The sequence below is a fragment of the Alligator sinensis genome, unplaced genomic scaffold (genome assembly GCF_000455745.1).
Source record: "Alligator sinensis unplaced genomic scaffold, ASM45574v1 scaffold374_1, whole genome shotgun sequence".
NCBI lineage: Eukaryota > Metazoa > Chordata > Crocodylia > Alligatoridae > Alligator > Alligator sinensis.
The window spans coordinates 582,385-608,436 of record NW_005842383.1 but is presented as its reverse complement, the minus strand read 5'-3'; the positions used below and the strand labels follow the sequence as shown (position 1 = coordinate 608,436).

The following is a 26,052-nucleotide window of genomic DNA, read 5'->3' as shown; positions in this document are numbered from 1 at the left end:
CCTGCTGAAGGCACGGTAAGCTGCTTATGCTGGTCCAATAAGAAGAGGTCCGATCTGAGCTGCCTAGCTTCCCGGGTCTCATTTTGCAGCTGTAGCCGTCCATTCAAAGGCTTGTAGGTATGCTTCCACGTCATCATCTGGAGACACGTGAGGCAACCTGGTTCCATCTCTTCCTCCTCCCCAGTGACATCTGTTTTGCCTCAATTTTCTTGCATAAATCTTGTTGGTGAGAGAAAAGTCAGATCCTTGCTTCCATCTCTTGAGTCCTCATTCTCACCATCTCTTCCAGCTGGGCTTGATGTCCCTCTAGGAATCACAGGGTAACACTATGACACTATAACACTGCTGCCAGTTGGTGGGACCTTGTGTATCCATGGACTCCATCCTGCCTGGAAGTGTCAAAGTTATTCCTGGGATAATTAAAGATGTTCCTGGCCAGTGCACCACTTTGTGAGAGGGTTCTGCACTTTATCTTCGTCTCCCCTCTATACTTGCCTGCCATGACTTGGATTGGGAAGAAAAGCAAGGAGATAGCGTTCTTTGATGTTTGCGATAGATAAATTCCACCCCGGTGTTAAAATTCACCGTGTTAGTTTAGTTCTAAGGTAAAGTGGTACAGCAATAACAATCTCACCAATTACTTCATTGGTGAGGGACGTGTGTTACAAATGAAGAATCTCTGCGCTGGATACTTTGTAGCTACTTTGCAAACAGTGTCTGCTGCTAATTACCTCATTAGCGGTGAGTGTTTCCTGCATCTCTCTTTCTCCGCGGGCGTCTCTTGCCGAGAGCGATTTCCTGCTGCTCTCTCCCAGCCTCTCTCTCTGTCTTTGGTTATAATTGTCCCAGTGGGGTCAAGGCTTGAGGTTAGCTCCTACCCACACCCTGTACCTTATCCGAGAGGGCACATGCTCTCGCTCTCGCTTTCGCTCATATCCACTTGCTGGTGCCTCAGTGTCTTGCTGCAGCTCAGTTTCTCAGCCAAGTAATCTCCCTCTAAGATTGACCTGCCACCGCTCCTGAAGTCCCGCACTCCTGGCATTCTTCTGGATTGCAGGTCGGTTTCTTCTTTCCCCTCTGGAGTCTCCATCACTCCTCCTTTATCTTCTTGTACCCGAAGGCAAAAATCAATGCCCCGCCGCCGTCTTTTATCCCCCAATTTTCGTGGGCTAATCGCCCAAACCTTTCCCCGGTGTGTAATGTTAATGTCTACCACCTGACAGAGTTCATCGTTGGGTCAATCCTGCCCAACTCTATCTAACTAACAGGGCTCCTGCCTGAGTCCCTGTTACAGTGGTGCTTGTGGGGAGGAGATGCAAACTTCATGGGAAGCAAATAAATTTATTAGAAACTGTCACAACATTAAAACCAGCCTTTAAACTAACTTGCTTGTTATCTGACAGCAAGCCTGTGATACTGTTGGGTAAATAAGTTCACTGTATTATATTAAAACCTCAGATGCTTTATATTAGAGCAAAAACATTGAAGGCTAATAACTTGGTTGCCTTTCCTGCCTTATTGACTCTCCTCTTTTTAGATTGGCTTCACCACGGATCCCCGAATGGCCCGCTCCTCTCCGTACCCCACTGATGTTGCTCGTGTAGTCAACGCACCCATTTTCCATGTGAATGCTGATGACCCTGAAGCAGTGATGTATGTGTGCAACGTAGCTGCAGAATGGAGAAATACATTCAATAAAGATGTGGTTGTAGACTTAGTAAGTACTGGAATAGTCTTAACTTTTACTGTGTTAATGACAGTACATAAATATCATCAAACTGGTTAATGACTGTCAGCTTTACATATTGCTCACATCTAAACAGAATGTGCTCAGTAATAAGAATTTCCTCACCTTGTATTGCAGTACTGCTTAGAGGGCTCAAGACAAAGGTCCCATTGTACCAGATGCTGCCTTCTTAGAAATTAATACTAATGTGAATATCTCTTGGCTTCTGCAGAAGCTGTTATTTTAATGTCCTAAGCACTATATATCAAGAAAGCAGTACATGTGAATAGCTTAGATTCCTTACTGCCCTCTTTCTGCAGGTCTGTTACCGAAGAAGAGGCCACAATGAAATGGATGAACCCATGTTCACCCAGCCCCTGATGTACAAGCAGATCCACAAGCAGGTGCCAGTGCTGAAGAAATATGCTGACAAACTGATTGCAGATGGGACTGTAACACTGCAGGAGTTTGAGGTACAATATGTCAGCAGAGTGGAAGGCTGTTTGTGATGCTTTTTGCAGAAAGAAGTGACTGTTTCATTACACACTGTTAGCTTAACTACTTCTTCCTTGACTTCTTTGCCTTCTCTCATTGACTTTTCTGACTTACTTCAGTTATGTCTTACATAAAATTGAAAATCCAGTTACTGGGGAAAAAAGTGTCCAAAGAGATTAAGTTAATGTTCGCCATCTTTAAATTCAGTTACTTAAGTAATGAAAAAGAGGCAGATTTATCACTAATTGAAGCTAGGACATTTATGATGAAGTCTTCCTGTTGCATGGTTGCTGCTTGCCCCAAGTGCTACATAGCATTTCAGTAATGCATACTAAGTAGAAAAACATGTTCTCCTCTATCCTTAGACTGACAAACAGTGAGTTAGGACTAAGAGGGAAGAAGCAGGAAATCCAAATTACCCTTTCTGCCTTGATCTTAAAAGTATACCATGGAGGTGGTGTCCAGTCAAGTGATATCTGAATGTTCATGATCGTGTACACTGCATGTTAATCATAGGAGCTTCTTGTTGCCACATCTAAAAGTAGCAGCTGTATGCAATAGGCTCTGTTTATTTACCTGTCATAGTAGTAAAACAAATAATTATGCCTAGACTTATTTAAACCACTGTCAAAGTTTTAAAAAAATAAACTGTTTTGCAGGTTAGAATTAAACTCATTAGGTTGGTTTTGGGGGGGGGGGGTTTGGGGTTTTTTTTCCATGTGTTTGGAAGTAAATCTTGTGCTCATGATCTGAATTAACCATAGCAGCAGCAAACACAGCTTTGCATGTGGAGATGCAGCAAAATCTTCAGGAGCACATGGGCCTGCATCTATACTTTATCTAACTGTAGTATCATAGTATTATAGTGCTTAGGGTCGGAAGGGACCTAAACAGATCATCAGGTCCAACCCCCTGCCCTGGGCAGGAACGAGTGCTGGGGTCATAACATTCCAGCCAGATATCTATCTAGCCTCCTCCTTGAAGACCTCCAAGGTAAGAGAGAGCACCACCTCCCTTGGGAGTCCGTTCCAGAGCCTGGCGGCCTTAACTGTGAAATAATGCCTCCTGATGTCCAGCCTGAACCTTCTTTCTAACAATTTGTGGCCATTATTCCTAGTAACCCCCGGTGGTGCCCGGGGGAACAGTCTTGCCCAATTTCGGCTCCCCCCCCCCGGTGAACTTGTAAATGGCCACCAGATCCCCTCTCAGCCTTCTCTTGTGGAGGCCAAATAGGTTCAGGCCCTTTAGCCTCTCTTCGTAGGACCTGACCTGCTGCCCCTTGACCATGTGAGTGGCCCTCCTCTGGACGCTGTCTATGCTAGCCACATCCGTCTTGAAGTGCGGTGCCCAGAACTGGACACAGTACTCCAACTGTGGTCTGACCAGTGCCGCATAGAGGGGAAGGATCACCTCCCTGGACCTGCTTGTGACGTATCTGTGGATGCACAACAAGGTGCGGTTAGCCTTACTGACCGCTTCCTCACATTGGCCGCTCATATTCATCCTAGAGTCAACAATGACTCCAAGATCTCTTTCTGCCTCTGTGTTGACAAGAAGGGTGTTCCCCAGCCTATAGGTGTGTTGCTGGTTCCTTATCCCTAGATGCAGTACTGTGCACTTGTCTGCATTGAATTCCATCCTATTCTCATCTGTCTACCTCTGCAGTCTGTCTAGCTCTAGCTGGATTCTGTCCCTCCCCTCCAGCATGCCTAGCTCGCCCCACATCTTAGTATTGTCAGCGAAGTTGGACAGCGTGCTTTCCACACCCGCTTCCAGATCGCTGATAAAGATGTTGAACAGTACAGGCCCCAGAACCAGCCCAGAGGGACTCCACTGCTTGCATCCCTCCAGATCAAAAATGACCCACCCACCACCACTCTCTGGGTGCAACCGTCTAGCCAATTTGCCACCTGTCTGACTGTGTAGGCATCAATGCAGCAGTCACCTAGTTTTTTTGAGAGAATGTGGTGAGAAACCACGTCAAAGGGCTTCTTAAAGTCCAGGAAGACAACATCTACCTCAACACCCTCATCCAGGGAGTTTGTGACCTGATTGTAAAAGGAAACCAGGTTAGTCAGGCAGGATCTGCCCTCAGTGAACCCATGTTGGTTGCCCCTGAGCATTACCTCCCCTGCTGGGCCCTTGCAGATGTGTTCCTTGATACCTTTCTCAAAGGTCTTCCCAAGGACCGAGGTAAGACTGACTGGCCTATAATTGCCAGGGTCCTCCTTCCTCCCCTTCTAGTAAATGGGGACCACGTTGGCCCTTTTCCAGTTCTCCGGTACCTGGCCAGAGTCCCATGAGTGCTCATAAACCCATACCAGAGGCCCCGCTATACCCCCTGCCAATTCCCTCAGCACCCTCCGAAGAAGAGCATCTGGACCTGCTGATTTAAACACGTTCAGCCCCTCCAAAAGTTCCCTAACTAGGTTGTCCCTGACCCTAGGCATGGCGGTGCCTCCCCTGGGTCCATCTAATCCTAGTGGGAGAGATGTCTCGGTCCCTGTTCAGAAATATGGAGGCAAAGAATTTGTTAAAGAGGTCAGCTTTTTCATTTGCAGCAATCACCGGATTGCCAAGCCTGTCCTGCAGAGCAAGTGGGGAAGGGAAGTAGAGAAGGAAAAATGCACCCGGTTACCACCAGTTTGACTATAGAAGTTATTTACTGCTAAGTATATGACATTTATGATGGTACTAGTAGTAATAGACATGCAAGGAAAAACGAACAAAACAATTATAATATTATCCTGGTTTAATTGAGTATTTGGGGAAACCTAGCTCAAGCTTAACTAATACAATTTAGGTTCAGAAAGCTATTCCTAGAAGAAAAAGAAAGAGAGAGAGAGAGAGAGAGAGAGCAAGAGCTGGGATCTCACCATTCCAAGGCGCTCGGGTGATTTGTTGACAAGCAAAGTTCCCAGCACAATCCTTGAAGGGAGAGAGTCTGTTTCTACCAGTTTCTTGAGAACAACAGCGGATGGTGTCAGAGATATCTCTCTCTTGAAGCACACTGTTTGCTGCTTTATTATACCCTCAGAAAGTTTGCAGCTTTCTTTATACCCTCAGTCTAGCCTATTCAAAGCATTTTTTAAACTGTAAATCAAGAGGGTCCCAAGCCATAATTGACAGGGAAAATCCTGTTATATAAACAGTTTAAATTTAAATGAATTACCTTTTCAGTGACAAGGGGTTATCTGGTTTGGAACATCTCAAGAAACTGATTAACAACCAGGAAAAACATTAAGTTTTAAGGAGTAACCAGACACCTAGGAGCCAGCTTGAAATTATTATAAATATAGAAGATACTGGAAGGGATACCACGTTGTTTCTTCTCAGATAGCCTAGCTATGCTTGCACTGTGAAGTCAGCATCAGTGTTTTGTATTTTATCTGTTGTGAATAAGCCTCGGTTTAGCATGACTTTCAGATTTTGCTGTAGTCTTTTAACAGACTTAAGGGGATTACTTGGAGTGTTCATAAACTTTGTGGGGAGGACTTTCACCAGTCATCCCAGGAAAAGTATGACACCATTTGTGGTCAGAGCTCCAATGGGCTGGATGCTGTGATGAACCCTTAACCATTGTTCAGATGTCGCCCATACCCCCTATGACTCGGTCTCTTGCCTCAGCAATCCCTAGCCTGGCAACTGAGTTTTAGTCCCACTTCTAGGGCAGCCATTTCTCAGCCCCATGCCCCAGGGATGGGAAAGTGTCCCCTCCCCCATAGCTGTTTCCCAGCCCTGTGCCTCAATTGGCTGATTAGGGTAGGAAGCTGGGGAAACAGCTGCGGGGGAGGGGATAGGTCCCCCTCCCCACTGCTGCTTGGGCTGTCCAGGAGCAATTTCCTCCCTTTCAGCTGTCTGCACAGTCAGTATTGTATAGTAGCTAATGCAGAGTTAATCTACTACTATTTACAGGTAGTAGAAAACTGCTCATTAGCTTAATTTACTGTGCAGTAGCTGTTGCACATGGTTATATGGTGACGCTCTGATGCACAGTAGATTAGCCTACTGCGCAGTAAAACACCTAGTGTAGACTTGCCCAAGGAGTAGGAGTTAATGCTGCAATCCCAGGGCCCTTACTGCAACCCATCTAAATGTACTCAAGTTTGTCTTTAAGCTAGACAGCAGTATAGTGTCTGCAGGGTGGGCTACACAAACCTATCTAGAGGCTGCTGCAGCTGTGAAGTTCTCTGTACCATAGTTAGCTAAGTTAATTCAAGTCTGTCATTGGATCTCTGGCTTTCAGTGTAGGTAAACTCACAGCTTGGTATTGTGCCTTAAGGTGTGAATTGTGCCCAACCATTTCAGGTTACCCAAGCAGTGCAGCTAAGAACCATTGAGTGTTTGTGAAACTTCCAATTCCTGTGGTGATGCTACATCATGAAGCATAAGATTTAGTTTGATCTGAATATGCATGACTACAAGCCATGTATGTCTGCTTGTTCTTATTTCATTCTCATCTGGAATACCACCTGTTGTTTTAGTGCTGAGCTTTTATTCAGTAGCATCTGTCCCAAGTGCTGAACTGTTAGCTTGTGAGGTGGATAAATATGCTTAAGAGGCCTGAATCAGAGTTTGGTCCTAGATAAACTGCAGTGACTCTAGGGGAATTTCTTAGCTGGTGTAATTGGGAACAGAAACTAGAATTTTGTAAATGGCTCTCTATTATGAAAAGGTTTTCTCACACTTGAACAATATACAATTTCTATGAACAGTGGGGGCTTATTCTGTCTGTCTGCTTCATATATAGATTCTTTGTCCTGTAGGAAGAAATTGCAAAGTATGATAGAATCTGTGAAGAAGCTTATACAAGGTCTAAAGATAAAAAAATTCTACATATTAAGCACTGGCTTGATTCACCTTGGCCTGGTAAGATATGTCCTTTCAAATAACCTACTACCTTTGTTAGTGATACATTTGTACTTCCATTTTGTGCCAAATTCCTGCAACTCTTACTGATTTTATCAGGCAGTGCTTGTGCTGAGTGAAGGATGTAGCACTTGTTTACTTAGGCTAACTGAAACATAGCATACCAGATGAGTTGGGCAGAGTGCATTTGTCAGCAAATCTTTAAATATGAATGTGTCCACAGCAATTCATTACTACTTTTTGGGAGGGAGGAGGACCCCCTCTTCCTTCCCCTCCCAATCAGTGCTGTTAAGAGAAAATAACTTTCCTGTAGGGGTACATGCCTTGTTGGAGCGGGGGAAATTGCCCATTCCCACAGATACTTTGGTGAACTGAAGTGAGCCCATGCCCTGTGTTGGCTGGCCCTTTGGAGATAGGTGAATTACACCCACAGTAAATTAAACTAAGCAAAATGGAGCTATTGGGTGCATGTGCGTTCAAGTATCATTTCATGGAAGACCTTTTAAATTGAGCCTCTAATTTAATTTAAAAGCTAGAAAAATGGCTCTTGACCATTACAGACATTGATTTTTTTGTTTTTTTGTTTTTTAAAACAGGTTTTATAGTATGTAAAATAATACAAATGAAAAGCAGACTTCTTAAGAATTAGCTCATTTTAATAACAAGCATCTGGAATGTTTTACAACATTTCTTCTTCCAGGCTTCTTTAATTTGGATGGAGAACCAAAGAGCATGACTTGTACTCCTACTGGCATTGCAGAAGACATGCTGACTCACATTGGCAGTATAGCCAGCTCTGTGCCACTTGAAGATTTCAAAATACATACAGGTCAGCTGGAGTTCTTGTTTCTAATGTAGTATTGCTACTTTCTGTTTATACCTAGGTTTCTGAACATAAGCTGCTGATTGATCACTCTTCTGAAGTGTATTAACTGATAAAAAGGAGGAAGGAGCATGTTACCTTTCTTTGCAATTAATACTGTATTTACTTGAATATAATATGAGTCTCCCCCCCCCCCCCCCCCACAATCATGAGCCCCCCCCCCCCCCCCATTCAGTATGGTGGGGGGGGGAATCTCTTATCTTATATTCCAGTATGGGCCAGGCAGGAAGCTGATGCAGCCCTGGAGTGGGCTAGGACAGTTTATGTGGCAGGTAGGGGGTGCATGGTGTCACAACCCAAAGTTGTGGTTTTTTGTTTTTGTGTGCTTCGGCACCGCTAAATTATGTCCCCGCCAAATTGCAGCTCCTTTGCACGGTAGAGTTTTCTGCTGCAATAGAGAACCTGCGTGCAGAACAGTATTTCCCGCCAGTTTGTAGCCTTCTTTGCATGGTGCATTTCTTTTGCATCATAGTGATGCACGGTGCAAAGGAGTTCCCGCCATTTGTATTTAGATTCGTGCCACATTATTGGCCGATCCTAAATTATGCACACGAGAGAGAGAGAGAGAGTTTGGGAGAAGGAGCGTGAAGATTTCTAAGCGCTGCTAATCCCTTCGAACGCAGCTTTTCTTCTCCTTAAGAGGGCCAACTTACCGAACCCACGGAGTCTTAACAACTCCGGGGGACCTATTTACTGAACCCACGGAGCATCAACCACTCCGGGGGCCAAACGGCCTCTAGCTTCTCCCCGTCACCGAGCGCGATCCTAGACGTATCCCTTTCCTTTGAAACTACCGAACCCGCGGAGCTTCAACCGCTCCAGGGCCAATTACTGAGCCGAACCCGCGGAGCTTCAACCACTCCGGGGTCAATTGTCAGAGTCCTCTAGCGAGGACTTAAGCGGAGCTGAGCCTGGGAAACTGTCCAGCCTACACCACGACCATCTTTGGTGTAAGTAAACAATCTTTTAATCAACCATTACGCGTCCGTAACTAATTCTAGCTCGCCACCGGTTTTCTTCGACCCCGCGTGCCCGGGCTGCTGGCCACAGCCTGCGTGCACAAAGTCGGGTTTGCATACCGCTCCTAGCCCGCACGTGGCCGCATGGACAGGATCGGGAGGCGGCCCGCACACATGGGAGAGCATGGGGAAGGGTGCATGGTGTGGGAGGAGCATGGGAAAAGGCAGAGGGAGGATTGTGAGGGGGGAAAGGATGCACAGAGTAAGGGGAGGCCCAGGGGAAGGGACATGCACAGCGCAGGGAAAGGGATATGTGGAGCATCCCTTCCCCCACACCACTTCAACTGTATTGTCTCTGCAGCACTGCATACCCTTTCCCCCATGTGGGGAAGGGGTGCATGATGCAAGAGGTAGCACAGGGAAGGGGCATGTGGTATAAGGGAAGCTCAGAAGGGTGTGCAATGCTGGGCAAGGGGCTGAAGCTGGAACCACTGTTATTACCTGGCCCAGCTGGATGCTCCGTGCCCCCAGTGGAGACAGAGCAAGAGAAGCTGCAAAGGTAAGGGGGGTGTAGTGGCAGGCACAAAAGGGGAACAAGTGGTAGGAGGCACAGGAAAGCACTGGCAGGGGGTGACAGGGGACAGACATGGGGGATCAAGGGGCAAGGTTGTAGGGATGGACAAGGGGCATAGGGCAGGTTATTTTCCCCCACCAATTTTCCATGTCTGCAATCTGATAGTTGGGGGGTTGTCTTAAATTTAGGTTTGTCTGCAATTTGCGTAAAAACAGTACATGAGATTTTATGGGAAGGTGGCAACAAAGGGTCTACTGACTTCTGTCTACCAATTTAATATTCCTTTATCACAATACTTCCGTCCTTTCTTTTTCAAAAGAAATACTTTTCTTTGGAACCTTGTAGTTTTGAGGGAGCTGAAATTCTTTGTAATATTCATCTGCCTAAATATTTTTAGGCAAGACTGGGACTACCTTGGACTACCTGCCTAGATAATTTCCTTCCCTTTCATACTTACCCCTCCAAAAAAAAAAAAAGAAAAAAAAAAGAAGAAGAAATAAATGCATATTTTACAGCCTTACAATATCAGCATTTGGAATAGGTCTTTGTATGTGCTTGTGTTCTTCCAGGGATACTAAATGTTGTAAAAAGCAGTGGTAATGGGTTTCCTAATTCTCACTTGCAGGCATATTAAACAGAATCAATCATAATATTAACTTTTAAAAGTCTGCATTACACTTGTGCAAGAGGCCCTGGATTGTTGTGACACTGTTTAATTTTTTAATTAATATTAGCCAGATATTTAATTTAAAATACTGATTGTACACCTGACAAGAATGGAAGGAAATTTAGGTTCATCTCCTTTTGGAAACCAGAATAACTTGATTAATTCTTGATAGCTCTAAAACTGTGTCTACATCAACTGTTGGGATCAGCCTTAAAGTAATTCTGTTAGTCCATACCTGCTGACTGTCTACACTTAGTTTACCCCTAGCAACAGTCCAGTCCATGGCAACACTAGCGTCTCTGCTGAATGGATTCTTAGAAGAGCCATACAGAGAACCTGTGATATCATATTTACTCAAATCTAACATGAGTCTGAATTTAAGACGACCCCCCTATAATTAGATTCTGTACATGGAAAATGTATAAATTGGTTATAGTTTTCCATGTATAGAATCTAAATATTGGGGGGTTGTCTTTAATTCAACCCCTGCCACTGCTGCAGGAGAGCAGGTAGTGGGGGGACATTCAGTATGGGGAGGTCAAGCGGTTTGCCCCCTGCTTTTGCCTTTTACTTCTGCCCCTTATGTCTGCCCCCTATCCCCTCCCTGCAGCCTCAGGCCTCCTCTTTACCCCCCGTCTCTGTTCCTCCCCCCCCCCAGCCTCTGTTCCTTAATCCCTCCACCCTTACGCTTGCTCCATCCCTGTTCTAACCTGAGGCACAGAGCATGGCTCAAATCCAGCCCCAGTAGCAGCAGTGCAGAGTGGTAGTTCATGTGGCTCAGGCTGAGGGTAAAGGTCAATCCTTAATATCAGTATAGTGGAGTACTGGTCAATTTTAGCACACACTGCCTAAGATTCACAAAATAGGCCTCGATTTTAAATAGTAATACATTATGTCAAAAATATTCTAACCTGTTGTGGTGTTTCTGAATTCTTGGCAAGAGAAGATTTAAGGTTATAGGATCATAGGAATGTATGGCTGGAAGGGACCTCATGAGGTCATCTAGTCCAGCCCTTTGCACAGGGTAGGATCAGCCCTGAATAAATCATACCAGTCAAGTGCCTGTCTAACCTGCTCTTGAAAATTTTCAGGGCTGGAGATTCCACAGTTTCTCAAGGTAACCTGTTTCAATGATTGACCAACCATATCATCAGGCAGTTTTTCCAAATCTCTAACCTAAATTTCCTGTACTGCAGTTTGAAGCTATTGCTTCTAGTCCTCTCCCCTACAGCAACAGAGAAAATGCTATCTCCAAAAAGTGTAATGCACTGCTAACTGAGATACCCAGGCTTTGGGGTTTTTTTCCATCCTCAAAAAACAAGAGAAAGCAAGAGCTGGCATTTTGCAAGGGATGCCTTGAGTTTTAAAAGGTTGAGAACCACTGATATAGACGTAAGTAACACACAGTATAACACATGACTTTCCATTTTTTGAGGGATCAGTGGTTTCCTACAGATAGTAGGTCTTAATTTGTGAACTTTCACATAGTTGAAAAGGCCACCAAAATGGAGAAGTTTGTTGGTCGGGGAGTTAAAATGGAGGGTGCACCATGAGGATATTGTCAGTGTCCTTTCTCCAGGATAAAATCAATAGGTGAATGCCTTCCTCTTTTGGAAAAATAAATAGCCAGCCTGTCTGAACTCTAATGGACAGATGATCTTTTACCTGGGAATGTTCATTTTTGACCCAGGACGTTTAGTGCCACACCATGTTGCCTTAATGTAAATCACCACGTGGCTGTTTTCAGAGCTGAAGTAATTTTTGGTATCTGACACTCATGTTTGAGTGGGTGTGTGTTTATGTAAATAGGATTTACATACTTTTAGTCATCTTAGATGCTTGTGTTCAATTGTTGATTAATTAATATAAATGATTTCTAATATAATGTAAATGATGTTTAACTATAATTAGTGATCAAGGATTAGATATAGGAGTCCCATACAGCATTAATTTCTCAGATATAATTATGTTCTCCATTTAGCATGCAACCATCTTGTGATGTTTAAATCCACATGAAAATAAGTTGCATAAAACTGGTTATGTGTTTACACTATCAACATCATACTATTCGGGCAGGTGTGAAAGATGAGATCAATCTCTGAAGACTTCATGGTTAGAAATTAGACATAGGTTGGAAGGTATCACATCTATGTAACTGAGGTTGAGCCGCTACCACTGCTGTAGTGGGGTAACGCTTTTCTAGTTAGTTCCCATATAGATATTCTAGAAAAGGTTCCTTTTTGAAGGAAGAGACTATTGGGTTAAAACCTGGCAGAGTGAGACAGTAAAAGGGGTCTTAAAATATTTACATAGAGTAAATATCATGAAAGACAACTTGGAGATGGAATGAGACTAAGGGAACAATTGAGTCATGTATCTTGAACAGTGGCAGGAGACGAAGAAGAGATCTGGGAAGTGTAATTTTTGTATCAAACCTTTGGATATTCAGAAGACAGTTGTAGCTTTGGCAAGGACAAAGTTCTGGTGGTAGGAATGGGGAGTGATTTGCATATTTTGCAAGGAGGGATGTTAGGATTTTTAGGCAGCAGCGTTGGTACAGAGGCAGAAAGAGACCACAATAAAATGACTTGCAGCTGGAAAGACTTATAGTCTTTTCATTTGAGGTGCACTGTGTGCAGTTTTGATCCCCGTGAAAGTCATGCACCTTGAACTCTAATTTCCAGTTTCAAGGAAACTGTAAAGACTCCAAAAGTAATGAGAGCTTCCCCATGGAAAGCTGCTGGTGCATGAAGTTCCCACTTGAGAATCCACATCCCATTTAAAATTCAAAAACAATAGGTAGAGTCAGCCACTTTATTCTGTTCTCTCTACATTTCTGTTGGGTTTTTTTTTAATTCTGCCTCTTCTCCTCCCTCAACTGCTTTTTTGCAGCATCCCCCAAAGTCCAGAAAAGTAAAATAAATAAATAAAAAAACTACAACCAGCCCTAATCTGACTTTGTTGCTTACTGAATAGTACCAAGCAGTGCAGATTTGAAAAGAAATTTAAATATTTGGATCTGAATATCCTATTTTTGTACTGCTGCAAAATAGTCTTTGACAAACTCTTATCTTTTTATTCTCTCTCTCCATCTCTCTCTCTCTCTCTCTCAGTAAATAAATAAATAATATTTGCTGCCCTTGGTCTGCATTTACCAATGACTTTGGGTAAGCCCCAAAATATTGGGGACTGAGGGGAGGGTACGGCCATCCATCTTGACTTGTCCCCCTGGGCCTGTCTCTGTTTTCTTTGTGGAGCTGGAGGGAGAGAGATTAATATAATATGTGTGCAAACCATTTGTGAAGTAGTCTCACTACTTTCTGACTTGCCTCAATATAGGACTCTCTCGCATTTTGAAAGCCCGTATGGAAATGACAAAGAATAGAGTTGTTGACTGGGCCTTAGCAGAATATATGGCTTTTGGATCTTTGCTGAAAGAAGGGATCCATGTTCGACTGAGTGGACAGGATGTGGAAAGGGGCACTTTCAGGTAAGTGCCAGCCTGACTGCTGACAAATACTATTGGATGGAAAACTACATAGGAGCATAACTAGGTGTTCATTTTATGTGTTATATTGCTATCTGAAGTGTGAAAGGAATTGTACAATCATTTGCTGTTACACTGTACTTGTACTGTTTGCTGTGCAACAGGTTGATGTGTGTGGTGGAAGATACAAGTATATGATTATCTTTTGAAAAATAAGTCATAACTTCTTATAAGACAGAAGAATATGAAATTAGCTGTAAATGAGTACTTCTCTTTTAGCAGCAACATATTACATTGAGACTTGGGGTTCAATGAGAGGAGAGTAGTCAGGCAAGTGGGAAGGTAGATCTGTGAGCAGTGATGTAATATGGTAATTTACTTCATATGTGTCTACCACTTCATCCTGAGTGAGTATGGGGAGAAATGGGGTGCAAATGATGGAGCCCTGGGGCTTATGTTGAAGGTGGCACAAGGGTGCAGAAGGATCAGTGGAAGACTTGTAAGAGTGACCAGGGAAGCCAAGAGAGGAAAGTGATGGTACCAAAGGGAGGACATGTTAAACTAGAACCTTTCCTGCTAGACTGCAAGTAACATGGACTAAGTATAAATTTCTGGAAGATTTCCTTGCAAGACATTTTTATACTGGTAACAAGCATGTGTAGTGCTAGACAATAGCCTAGAGCAGGTCTATTCAACTGGTGGCATGTGAGGTCCCTAAATCTGCCACTACCACTGCCCATACACTGCTGGCATTGCCTGGGGGCTGCTTGTGGTCCCCAGCCACACCAAAGTTGGACAGCCCTGGACTAGAACCACCTTCCATGAATCACTTCCCCGTCCCCTCCCCCCACCCACCCCACCACAAATTTAGGGGAGTCTGCATGAAGCTGACTCCCCTATCTCAAGAGAAAGTTGTAAACTGTCTCTGGCACTGACAAAAGCAGTAAACAAGCCTCGGCCTTCTAGTCGTCTTTCTGTTGCTGCCTTACAAGCAGGGATCCCATCCTGAGTCATAGGCCACACCTGTTAAAGGACCTTTTTCCAGCATTGATGCTGAGTTTTGATAGGATGAAAAGAAGCACTGCTTAAGAGATGAGCCAAGTTGCCATCACCAGCATCTAGCAAGGTGAGATTAAGTAATCTGATTTGTGCTTAGGCTCAATTATCTAAGACCAGGCAAAATGAAAAAACCCACCTTCTGGTCCTGGTTTTAACTTTCAAATCGGTACAAGGTAACCACTAATAAAGTGCACTACATTTGCCTTTGGAACTATTGGTGGTGCATTGTGTCTTTAGAATTGCAGTTCAAGTTCCAACCACCAGGGTACTGACTTCCTCTCAGAGGTAAACAATCTTGGTACTTGTCCATAGTAGAATACCTACTCTACCTGGGATGCTGTCATCTTCATAGGGAGGCAGAACACACTTAATAGAATGGAGGTTGTAAACTTCTCTGGGCATATGGATCCTTAGATTCCATAAATCCACCCTCCCATTCCTGGGTAAAACTATGCAAGTAAGGGATTCTACAAAGGAGTCCATGAAGGGTGAAAAAGAGAGACTTAGGGCTCATAGAGACTTAGGCCTACCCAACTTAGTATGCAGCCTATGATGGCAATGTCCTATATGCTACTCCAGGAAAGCCTGCCTGGCCCAAGGAAGGACTATTGAAAACCTCAAAATACATGTCCTATATTTGCATTCATTTTAGCCACCGTCAGACAAACAGTTGGGATGTATTGGTTCCCTGAAAAGGGATTTGAATGTTTTTATTCTCATCTTCCAGTGGATTTTCCTTTAGTTACTTAAGGTCAAGGGGAAGCAAAACAGAGGCCTTCTAAGTCCCTGACAGTGTTCCAGCAGATAGGGATGCAAAGAAATTGGATCGCTTTGGTGGCTTGTTCTACTCATCAACCTGGCTCCACATGACGGTGGCTTATTTTCCTGCCTCCTCTCTCCAAATACAACTAAGACTAGCACAGGCTGTTTCAGTCTATATTAAGGCTCCCTAAGGAACTCTAGAGAAGTTGACATCTTGACAGGACAAACATAGTTGTCTGATAGGCAGTAGTACAGTCAGACCCCAAATTACGTGGGGGATACGTTCCTGAAAAACACCATGCAAGTTGAAACCGTGTAACTTGAGGCATTAAGTCAATGGAAAACATGGGAATAGAGACCTGGGATTAAGATTTGATAACATTATTTCATAATAAAAGGATATTTAAATACAAAATAATGAAATTAGTAGCCTTATTAAAACCTTTTACTCCCGGCTACGTGCTCATACATAGACCAAGCTTTGGCCCTAATTGCCGTGCCGTTGACTACTGCTCCTTTTGTATTGGTCATTTAATTGATCCAAAGATTAAGGAGTTTCTCAACCTTATCTAAACGAGGAATTCTAGTCACCAGTGACCCTCCTGAACTCTCAGAGGTTGTCATTTTCACACAGTCTCTAATTTTTTGCTCACTTCTTTTTAATGGTACGCACAGTCAATTCACTTAAACTGTATTGGCAAGCAATCAATGCAGTACTATTGCCTTCTCTTAATTTATCAAGGATTTCTATTTTCTGAGCCAGGGTGATAGACTTATGTGCTCTTTTGGGCACAATATCCAAGGCTTTCTTTGATGCCATTTTCACAAATATTCAGGGGTTAATGTAACCAAAAATGATGGACAATCTTGGAGGAGATGACAAGTAACCGCTCTACCACAAACTGTAAATGTGAAGCAGGGTATCGTGTAATTTGAAACGCCATTACATTATATAAAATGTGTATACATGAATCAGTGCAACTCAGAGCCGTGTAACTGGGGGTCCAACTGTATTTGGGGTTAGTAGGAGTCCTTCTTTAAACAATGATAACTTTCTAGTCAGCAAGAGTGGAATCCATGTGGGGTGTTCAGGAAAGGAAGGTTATTTAGAGCAAAATGACTGCATGGCTCTTGGATATGTTGTCCAAATGTATTTCACAACCTTCTTTGCCTAAAGAACTGTTAGGTTACTTTGACCTCTGTCTATATGTTTGGCAGTGGGGTGGGATACAAGAACGTTGGCTCACAAGTGTCCCCGCAGTAGACATAACTGGCCAAAAAGAATCCATTCCTGTGCACCTGAGATGTGCTCCAATGAAGACAGCACCACTGTTACTGTAGGATAAGTAGCTGCTGTTCCTTCCTGTCTCCTCACCACTCCCCCACTCCAACCTAACTTTCCTTCTCATATTTTTGCCTCTAGAAGGGATACATTTTTATCTATTTTTATCTAGTATTACTGTTTTTTTGTTTGACCTTAAGCTGCTGGGCTGTTATGGAGGGAAGGAAAGGTTTTTTGCTACTTTGGTAATCAGTGACATTCTGAGAGACATTTTAAATTGTTCAAATGGTAGTTGCTTAGAGCTGTAAATTTATTTTAACAAAAAATGCCAAATGGCAAAGCTTTATAAGTAAAATAAGATCTCTTATGCTGAAATGCTAAATGAATATAGGGCATGTCTGAATGACTATGGAATCTGATCGCTTTGCAAATAAAAGTGGTGCCTCCTATCCTCACCTCACTCTCAGTGGAGTAAAATCTTAATGATGTATTTAATTGAACCCTTTGATGCGAAGACCATTACTGGTTGTGGATGAACTAGTGGTCCTGTGCTTCATTGTGATTGCCTGCAGAAGGTAATGATGAACATTGGTCTGTTTCAGCTGTTTGTTTCTGCAACGCAGCTGTACATTTCTTTGCTGAGCTTCATTTAGTTTTGGACCTTCTGGGTGTTCCTCTCTTCTTTATCTTTAATGCCATTTTAGCAGCCATATATGAGCTCTCAAAACTAAGACATTTCCAGGGAATTTCTTAGTTCCATTGTTAAGTTAAATTTTTGTCTTGTATGTCCAGAGGCAGTGCAGAGCATGTTCGTTGTTCACTTACTGCAAGTGGAGTTAGTGTTGACTGATGCACACAGTAATCTACAGAGACAGCATGCAAAAATAAGTGTCATACTGTCACTTCATAATCCTGGTTCCCTAATTTAGTTTATGGAAGAGCTGGTGGGTATTTTTAAGAACAAAAAGGCTGGTGGATGGGGGAAGGGAGGTATAAGGAAATAGATAACTCACTTTGTTCAGAGAAACGCAAACAATCTCATTGTTTATGAGAAGTAACTCGATTGAGCTAAGATTAGACAGGCATGGTTAATCATGTTAATCCGAAGTCTGGCAGAAGGCAGGCCAGAGCGATACATAAGAGATTAACTAATTTGGAGAGGTGTAAGATTTCATAAGCAACAGTTTGCTTCATCAGATGCTATGAATGGACTTGTAGGGAGCAGGAATTCTAAATAGAAGGCAGTAGCGTAAAATGTAAATTATTTCACTTTATAGTTTTTAAAAAACCAAGCAATATTTTATAAAAACATTATAAATGTTATACATTTTTAAATTATACATTTTAACTTAAAATATACAGTTAAATAAATGCATTTTTATTTTATAAAGTTTAAATTTAAAATATAAAAATAGTAGTAAGATTAATGCAGAAGGTTCTCAGCAGTCTCATCTTGTTTTTTGTTTTTGTTGTTAATCAGATAAATTGGCCTTTTTGAAAAATAAACACAAATGCTGTAAGATAAATGCTTGTGGAATGGAGCAGTGGAGCCTTCCTTAATCTTAGCTATTTGATTTTATAGCAACCTTTTCTTGCTGTATTGCTGGGTTTCTGTGTGCCTGCGGCAATGAGGAGGGCCTACAAAACACTTGCTGGAGTGGAGTGATTCTAAATCTTAATTGCAATTGTTTAGGGGCAGCTGAACAATAAGGGATGAAATTAAAGTGCTGCCAGAAACTCGTGCAAACCAAGCTATGGTATTAGGAGAGAACTCTGTAGAAATTTGTAAGGCTTAATGTGTAATATTCAGACTGATTTTCATCAAGGATGTGTGGCAGAAACATTAACTCAGGATAGAGGCACATCTAAGAGACTGTGCAGTTCTAAATAAAGCTTGTCTACTCTTCACTGATTACAGTGCTGCTTCTCAAATTGACGCATAATATATGCGTGTAACTCCCATAACTGTTAACAGGAGTGAGTCAAAAATTCCAGTGCATTGATAATGAGAACAAGCTGCTCTGCAAGGCTGAAGAATGAGCAGTGTTGTACCCTCTCTTCAGTTTTGGATTACTGTAAAAATATGAGGAGGTAAAATTTGGGAGGACCTAGAGGTGCAGTACTGCCATACAGTAAACGTCGGGGAGGGATTTTATTAGCCTGTACTCTGAGTGTCCTAAAGTAGTACCTGTAGGACAGTCAACAATATTTTTGTGACTGTCTTGTTCATATTAGTACTCTTTGTGGAAGGGATTAGTCTGATAAATGGAGAAAGCTAACTGGGTGCTGACTGTTTCTAACAGCCTTCACAAAGGATCCCCATCATCTTATGAATTACAGAACTCTTCTCTGAAAGGATGTTACATAATCTTTGTTTCCTCCCTAGTATCTAGAGATCAGTTCTTCTGGTCTCCTGAATGGGATGGAGTTTAGTGAGTCATTTTCTTTTTCCTGCATGTTCAATGTCACTTAAATTAGCAGTAGGAAGGAAACTAGGTATTGGTACAGGTAAAAATGCGTCTTTCTTCTATTCTCCAGGAGTGGGGAGGAACTCGCTCCAACATACTGAATTTAAGCGACCCTGTCTAGGGTTAGTGGTAAGACCTGATCAGCACCTGGTTTTTCTATGTCTGTAGCTCTAAATTGACTGAAGCTATGCATATGGTAACCCAGCTCTTCTAAGAAACTAATCTCCACTTTTTCAAGAAGGTGACTTTATCCTTTGGTTGGAGGGAGGCTGGATGGGGGATTAGGTTTCTTTTAATTTTTGTGGTTTTGAAAATAAGGGGAGATACCTTAAATATTTTTTCTTTGGTTTTTTTTCTTTCTGTGCTGTTTCTCCAAGATCCTGCCGGTTCCTGATCTTATGCTGTTCATTTCTGTATAGATTTCAGAGCTGTTTTGTGCTAAGATATATTATAGCAGAGATGGCGACAGAAAAATTATCTTTAATTTGTTCAGTGCTGGCAGCTACGCAACACATAATAGCTGTTATCAGGATAATAACCTTCCTTACGTTAGTGACTGTAGAGCTGAACATATTGGTGTGATTCACTCAGTTAGTCTTGCTCAGGGAGTTAATAGATTATAGTAATTACTTCAGTCATCTCTGTTTTGATGTTGTTCCTTGGTGTACCATTCTAATGCTGATTAATGAAGTTCTAGAAAGCTGTAAACAGTGTGAATGGGGTGGCATGGAGAAGGAGGATGCTACCTTCCTAGGTCTTGGTCTTGAAAAATGCTTGATAAGAAAAAATCTGGTATAAAAGACTAACCACAGTTAGTCATCCTAAGGAGGTGACTAATAGTATTCCACAATTACTTCTGAGTTGGGTAATGGCTGCCCTTTATTGAAGGCTATCCTGATTTCTTATTTCACACACTGTTTGACAGGGAAGGCATGATGGTTTTTTTTACCCTAATTTTTTTACCAAGAGGACTCTATTCTTTTAATGATGCTGATATACTTTCACTACTTAATCCTTGAGTGAATTAAAACCAGCCCTGAATAGCCAGTGAAAGACAGTTCAGTGTCACATGGATACTATGTTGTGCTGTACAGTTCTATTTCTTAGATTGTCAGGATTCACTATGACCGATGGGAGAGGTAGTTCCATTAAAATTCTGATAACTGCAGATGTTTTCAGGGCATAATTTCTAAGGTTTTGACTTCTTTTAATGAGTGTCTCTTTTATAGACTCAAATTTAATCTTTAAGAATGTATCAGAACTATAGCCAAATCTATTCTCTCCAACTATTCACAGCCATCGCCATCATGTGCTCCACGATCAAGAAGTTGACAAGAGGACATGCGTTCCTATGAATCACCTCTGGGAGCAGCAAGCCCCGTACACAGTGTGTAACAGCTCCCTTTCAGAATATGGCGTCTTAGGTAGGTCTCTCAAAACATCTAGCACATTTTCATATGCGTTAAGATGTCTCAAATGAAATATGGGAGCTTATTGCTAAGTAGGAGAATTTTAATCTAATGATTGGTAGAACTTTTAAATTTGCAGGTGTACTTCTCGTGTTCAGATTCTTGCAATTATCTAAATTTCTTTCTAGTTTGAAAAACTAATAAACTGGGAAGAATGAGCTCTCCCACTTCCATTCTGGCTGGAAATAGGACAAATGCAGCCTTTCATTTTTACTTTGGCACTTCTGCTTTTACTATTGATTAAAACAGGGAAGTTGGAAAGTATGAAAATGATTGGAAGGCTGGAAGGTATGAAAATGATATGGAAGCTAGTTGGAAGGTATAAAAGTGAATTAAAATTAAAATGGCTGACTTTCCTTTTCGCTGAACCCTCCAAAGAAAATGTTTTGCCAGTAATACTGTGGTTGTGGTGTCTTGTCCTCTTTGATTAAAATGGGTTTTTAAAATGATACCTATGTAACCCTGAAGCCAAATCTTGCTGTAAACATGAAGCCAAACAGACCATGATTTGGTTTTTTACATCTATTTAAAAATCTGTGAAATGGTTTGGGGAATTTTTCCTTTTAACTCTTAACATAATGATTGTGCCTATGTTAATGACCACTCACATCTGTACACACTACGTAGCCCTTCTCCTCCCATACCTCTGTTCCTTTCATCTTAAAACCTGACTGTTTGGGAGAAGGGTAGGAGCTTCATATGAAAACATAAAGCATCAAAGATTATAGAGAAAACACGTAGAGTGGTCTTATACAGGACTGACTGATGGGGTAGAATGCTTCTGTCCTGAAAACTGAACACCCCTTAAAATACATTGTTTCTACATTTCAGAGCTTGGGTCTGTAGAAGGCATACACTTAATAAAAGGTATTTTATCTGGGTTCCGGCACTGAAAATTTAACTGGGTGCCAGGTAAAGGTATAAATAAAATGAAGGATACCTCAGAATATGGGTATAAAACCTGTCCTAGCCTTAAGAATAGAATGCTATTACAAATACGTTACATATATTGAGAACACAAATCTTTGTTACAAATAGGATTTATAACAGCGACTCAGATTTTACTCTTGTATCAGATATTTTACAGTCAGCTGGAGGGTGAATGGATAAACTCAACCCACTGTACTAAGGTTAGCAGAAGGAGGAGATGTAGAGTGCAAAACTGATGCATGCTGGGCATATCAACATGTGCAAATGCTGCAGGGTGGGTTTACTCTAGAGTAAGCCCACCCTGGGCAGGCATCTACATGTACAGGTATTCAGGAGCAGATTTACTGCTCCTAGCACCAGTCCGCTCCTGCCCGCTTTGGCTCTGCACCAGCCAGGGGGAGCTCTAGGCCAGGGGCTGGCGGGGAGCAGGGGGCCAAGAGACAGCTCGCTCCTGGTGCAGGGCTGAGAGACTGCTTCCCTGCCTCTGGGAGCCGCCTGCTGCTGGCATGGGCTCCAGTGGTGGAGCCCAGGCAGGGACAATGTCCCAATCCTGGCTTCCTGACTGGGGACAGGGGGTTTGGAAAGATCTGCAGGGGAGGGTCAGGTCCCAACCCTCTGCCCAATCTGCCAGTGGGGCAGCTAGCAGTGAGCCCCCAGCTGGGTGGGGATCATGGAGCAGGGGCTGGGAACCATCTCCCAGTCCCTGCTCCATGATCATGATCGTGGAGCTGGGGTGGGGAACAATTTCTTATGATTGCAGAGCAGGGGCTGGGAACTGCCTGCTGCCGGGGCAGGGGAGCATTGTCCCCACCTACGCTCAGGTGGAGCAGGCAGCTCCTGGTCCCTGCTGCCTAGCTGACTGACAGCAAATTTGCTCCTGGTGGACCATCTACACTTGCTGTACTGTGTAGTAATTACTTGGTGATTAATTTGCTACTTGCATTTGCAGGTAGCAAATTAACTGCCAAGTAGAGCAAATTACTGCTCAGTAAGGGTCAACACATCTAGATCATGATACTTACTACATGGTAATTAGCTCTACTACACAGTTGAGCATCTCAAGTAGATGTGCCCGCTTTGATTTATCTTGAAGTTTTATTGGCTTTGAATAAAAATCATGAAGAATGAGTTCTTTAGCTAGGTGGGCAGGGTGGGTAGAAGGCAGCCGAGAGCTGGAGCCGGAGCCCCATGTGCTGGGGTAGGAACCACCTGGCTGAAGCTTTTTCCCAGCCCAAAGTGGCACAGCAGGAACTGAAGGAGGAACCACCACTGGAGGCAAGGGGAGCCAAGCAGCACCCCAGGGGGCTGCAGCCACACTGGGATCAGCCCTGCTGGTGAGCTGCGTGCTGGCGAGCTGCGTGCTGGCCAGAGCCAGGCCAGTGGGCATGGGCTGGAGTGCAGTGCAGGCTGCCCTGGGTGGGGCTTGGCCCCGTGCAGAGTGCCATGGGGGCAGCTATGGCCCAGATCCAGTCAATTGGCGGGCACCCCACAATGGTCCAGTTCCAATCAGTTGGTGGGTCGCCTACAGGCCATATTTTGCCCACCCCTGCTATATAACTGAGATTAGGGGTTCTCAATCTTTTTAGATTGAAGGCATCCTTAGAAAATGCTAGCAGTTAGCTTTTACTTTTTAAAATTTTTTTGGACTACAGTAAAATTAATAGAGCAATTATTCTGGTGTAAAGAACTCAGACCACAACAGGTCAGAATGTTTTTTTGACCGTATGGGTTCATGTTTCAAATCTCTGGGTTTATTTGATAAATCATGTATAAATGTTTGCACACTTAGCAGTGCTAATATTGTATGGCACCCTGTGGCACTCTTAAGGATCTCACAGCACCCTGGTGGAGAATCTCTGACCTAAACATACTCATTCCAGATGTTTCAGCAAGACCATTTGTGAAGGTAAGCATCATGGTCACCAAAGAGATGTTTTAGCCACTAAACTAAGGCACCCTAAATTGCACCATTTTAACCTAAATCTGTTTTAGATAAACTGTTGCAAATATCCATCAATGCTTTTATTTGTTTCACTTAAAGAGGCTGAAGTTTGAGTGTGCGTTAGCTTCTAGGTTATATTCCTGGTTACTAGAGTGTGGGGGGATTTCTCTGCAGAGTATTTCAGGTTAGAGGGTTCCTTCTGGGATGTGCTCACTTCTTGAAATACACCAAGGGTGGGAGGGAAGAGTATAATTTTTGGTTTGAGGATTTGCTATGTTGAGAGGCAGATTGAGGAGTGGGTGGAGTCAAAGTTTTTCTTTCCTGATGACTGTACACTAAGGGTGGGAGAAATGCAGCCTGGAGGCTAAATGCGGCCCACCAGGCCATTCTGTCCGGCCCACGGGGCCCCTAAAAATGTATAAAATTAATATTTGTCGGCTCCTGGCTGCCTGTCATGTGGCCCTCGATGGCTTGCCAGAACTCAGTAAGCGGGCCTCTGCCTGAAATAATTGCCCGCTCCTGCTATATACCCTTTTCAATAAAACACATTTAGGGGAAGTTGTCCTGGGAGGGAGACCAAGATAAAAAAGGAAGTTAATATTATGAATTTAATTTGACCATGTAAACATGTAAGAACTTGGAAGTATTTGGGGAATCTCCTTAGTTTTCTTGCATTAGAGCTAATTAAGTAAAAATGGATTGAATAGCTCTGCATGACAGGACTACTGATTATTTCTCTGGCAGGTGCAGAAGCAGAGAGCTGGCACCTGCTCAGAGCTGCAAGCTCTGCACCAAGAGCCTGTTAAGAGCACCTGGGGTATAACTGTTCCACTGAAATAATATTCTGACAAGATTGATCTGCCTCAAAGAAACTACCTGTGTCCTGCTTTTATCTTGCAATTCAGGATATAGTGTGGTTTAGATTACCGGGTGGAGAGCTAGGTGTGTTGGTTTTACATTCTAGCTGTTTTGTCCCTGGATAGATCTTGTTAGCTGCAGGGGAACTGTTGCAGCTAGTTGTAGCTAAACAGCAGTTTTTGTGCATTTTAAGTTTCTTATGCTTTCTGTAGTAAAGCTGTGCTTCCAGAGTTGCTGTGTGAAGTCATATGGACAGAAAGACTGTAGTTTCAGCAGTTTTTGTCTAGACTTAGAAGAGGTCAACAGAAGTGATTTACAGGTCCCTTATATATACATAGCAAAAAAGGGTACTAATGAACTGTTTTAAAGTTTTTGTGGGGGTTGTTTTGTTTTGGGTTTTTTTTGCAAACTGCCATCTCTCTTCCAACCTGAATACCTGTTAAAATTAAGCCATCTTTGCATCTTGGAGCTTGGGAGTTCTGTAAAAATCATACATTTAATAAAGGAAATGTTGTCTGTCTTCTGACATTGAAAATTTAACAATAACAGTTAACTTAGCTGGGACTGATGGACTTTGAGGTTTGAGGGTGGGGTTTGCAAGGTTTATTGGGTGAATAGCAAAAATGGGAAGACTAGTATTGGTTTCAAACCCAGATGTCCAAATGCACTTTGATTTAGGATCATAGACTGGAACTAGACTGCTGTCAGTGCTGACAGGTGACAGAACAAGGAGCAATGGTCTCGCATTGCATCAGGGGAAGTTTAGGTTAGATATTAAGAAAAACTTTCTCACTAGGAGGGTAGTAAAGCATTGGAACAGAGTACCTAGATAAGTTGTGGAATCTCCATCCTTGGAGGTTTTTAAGACCTGACTAGACAAAGCCTTGACTGGGATGAGATATTTGGGGAAGGCCTTGCTTTGAGTAGGGCATTGGACTAGATGAAGGTTTTTTTTGGTTCCCCCACTCAGCGTGGGGCAGTGGGGGGCAACAGGGATTGCCCCGTGCCTGGCAGCACCTGGTGAGTGGGCCTTTTATTTTTTTATTTATTTATAATTTTAAGTACCAGAAGCTGGGTTGGGGGGGCAGCCATGGGGGAGCAGGCAGGGGTCAGGAGGGCTGAGGGAGCAGGCAGGGGATGGGGCCTGGCAGGGGTCCTCCCATGGTCCTCTCCCCCATCCTCCACCCTTCCCTCCCCCGCCCCCAACTTAAGGATTCCCTGCTGCAGTCACTGGGGACTGTCCAAATCACCTAAGCTCTCAATCTTTTACGGATTTGGTAACATGAAAGTGAAAGGCTGTATGCACAATACCAGTGCCCACTTTTAAATTTTTATTAAATTTACTGGTGAACTTTTCCTCATGGTTTCTCTCAGCCTGTAATAAACTGTAGATCATATTTTAATTTTTCTATCTTATATTTTAATTTTCTTGTCATAACTCACCTGAAAATCTTACTGAATTAAGCTGCAGCTTTAGTTAAGTTACTTGAAAGACTGGTAATTTGTGAGAGTCTCACACAGTGCTGTGAGGGAATATGCAGAATAATGGGTTCCTGCAAGCTGATGTTTTGCTTCAGAACACTTCTGTGCTTGCCATAGTGACAAAAGAACAGGAAGAGAGC

General features: G+C 43.0%; 1 protein-coding gene across 13 annotated transcripts in view; it reads left to right on the top strand.

Annotated features, from left to right (window-relative positions):
• OGDHL (oxoglutarate dehydrogenase like) overlaps positions 1–26,052 on the top strand; it is a 97,586-nt gene that overhangs the window by 54,803 nt on the left and 16,731 nt on the right. For 8 of the 13 annotated variants that reach the window (XM_006029499.3, XM_025210980.1, XM_006029498.3 and 5 more), the window contains 6 exons: positions 1,538–1,717; positions 2,047–2,199; positions 6,988–7,090; positions 7,791–7,919; positions 13,513–13,663; positions 20,528–20,655. In XM_006029499.3, the coding sequence (XP_006029561.1) occupies positions 1,538–1,717; positions 2,047–2,199; positions 6,988–7,090; positions 7,791–7,919; positions 13,513–13,663; positions 20,528–20,655 (844 nt within the window). Of the gene's footprint in view, positions 1–1,537; positions 1,718–2,046; positions 2,200–6,971; positions 7,091–7,790; positions 7,920–13,512; positions 13,664–20,527; positions 20,656–26,052 lie in introns of those variants that run through there. The other 5 variants (XM_025210985.1, XR_003095428.1, XM_025210982.1 and 2 more) reach the window with 5 other exon arrangements.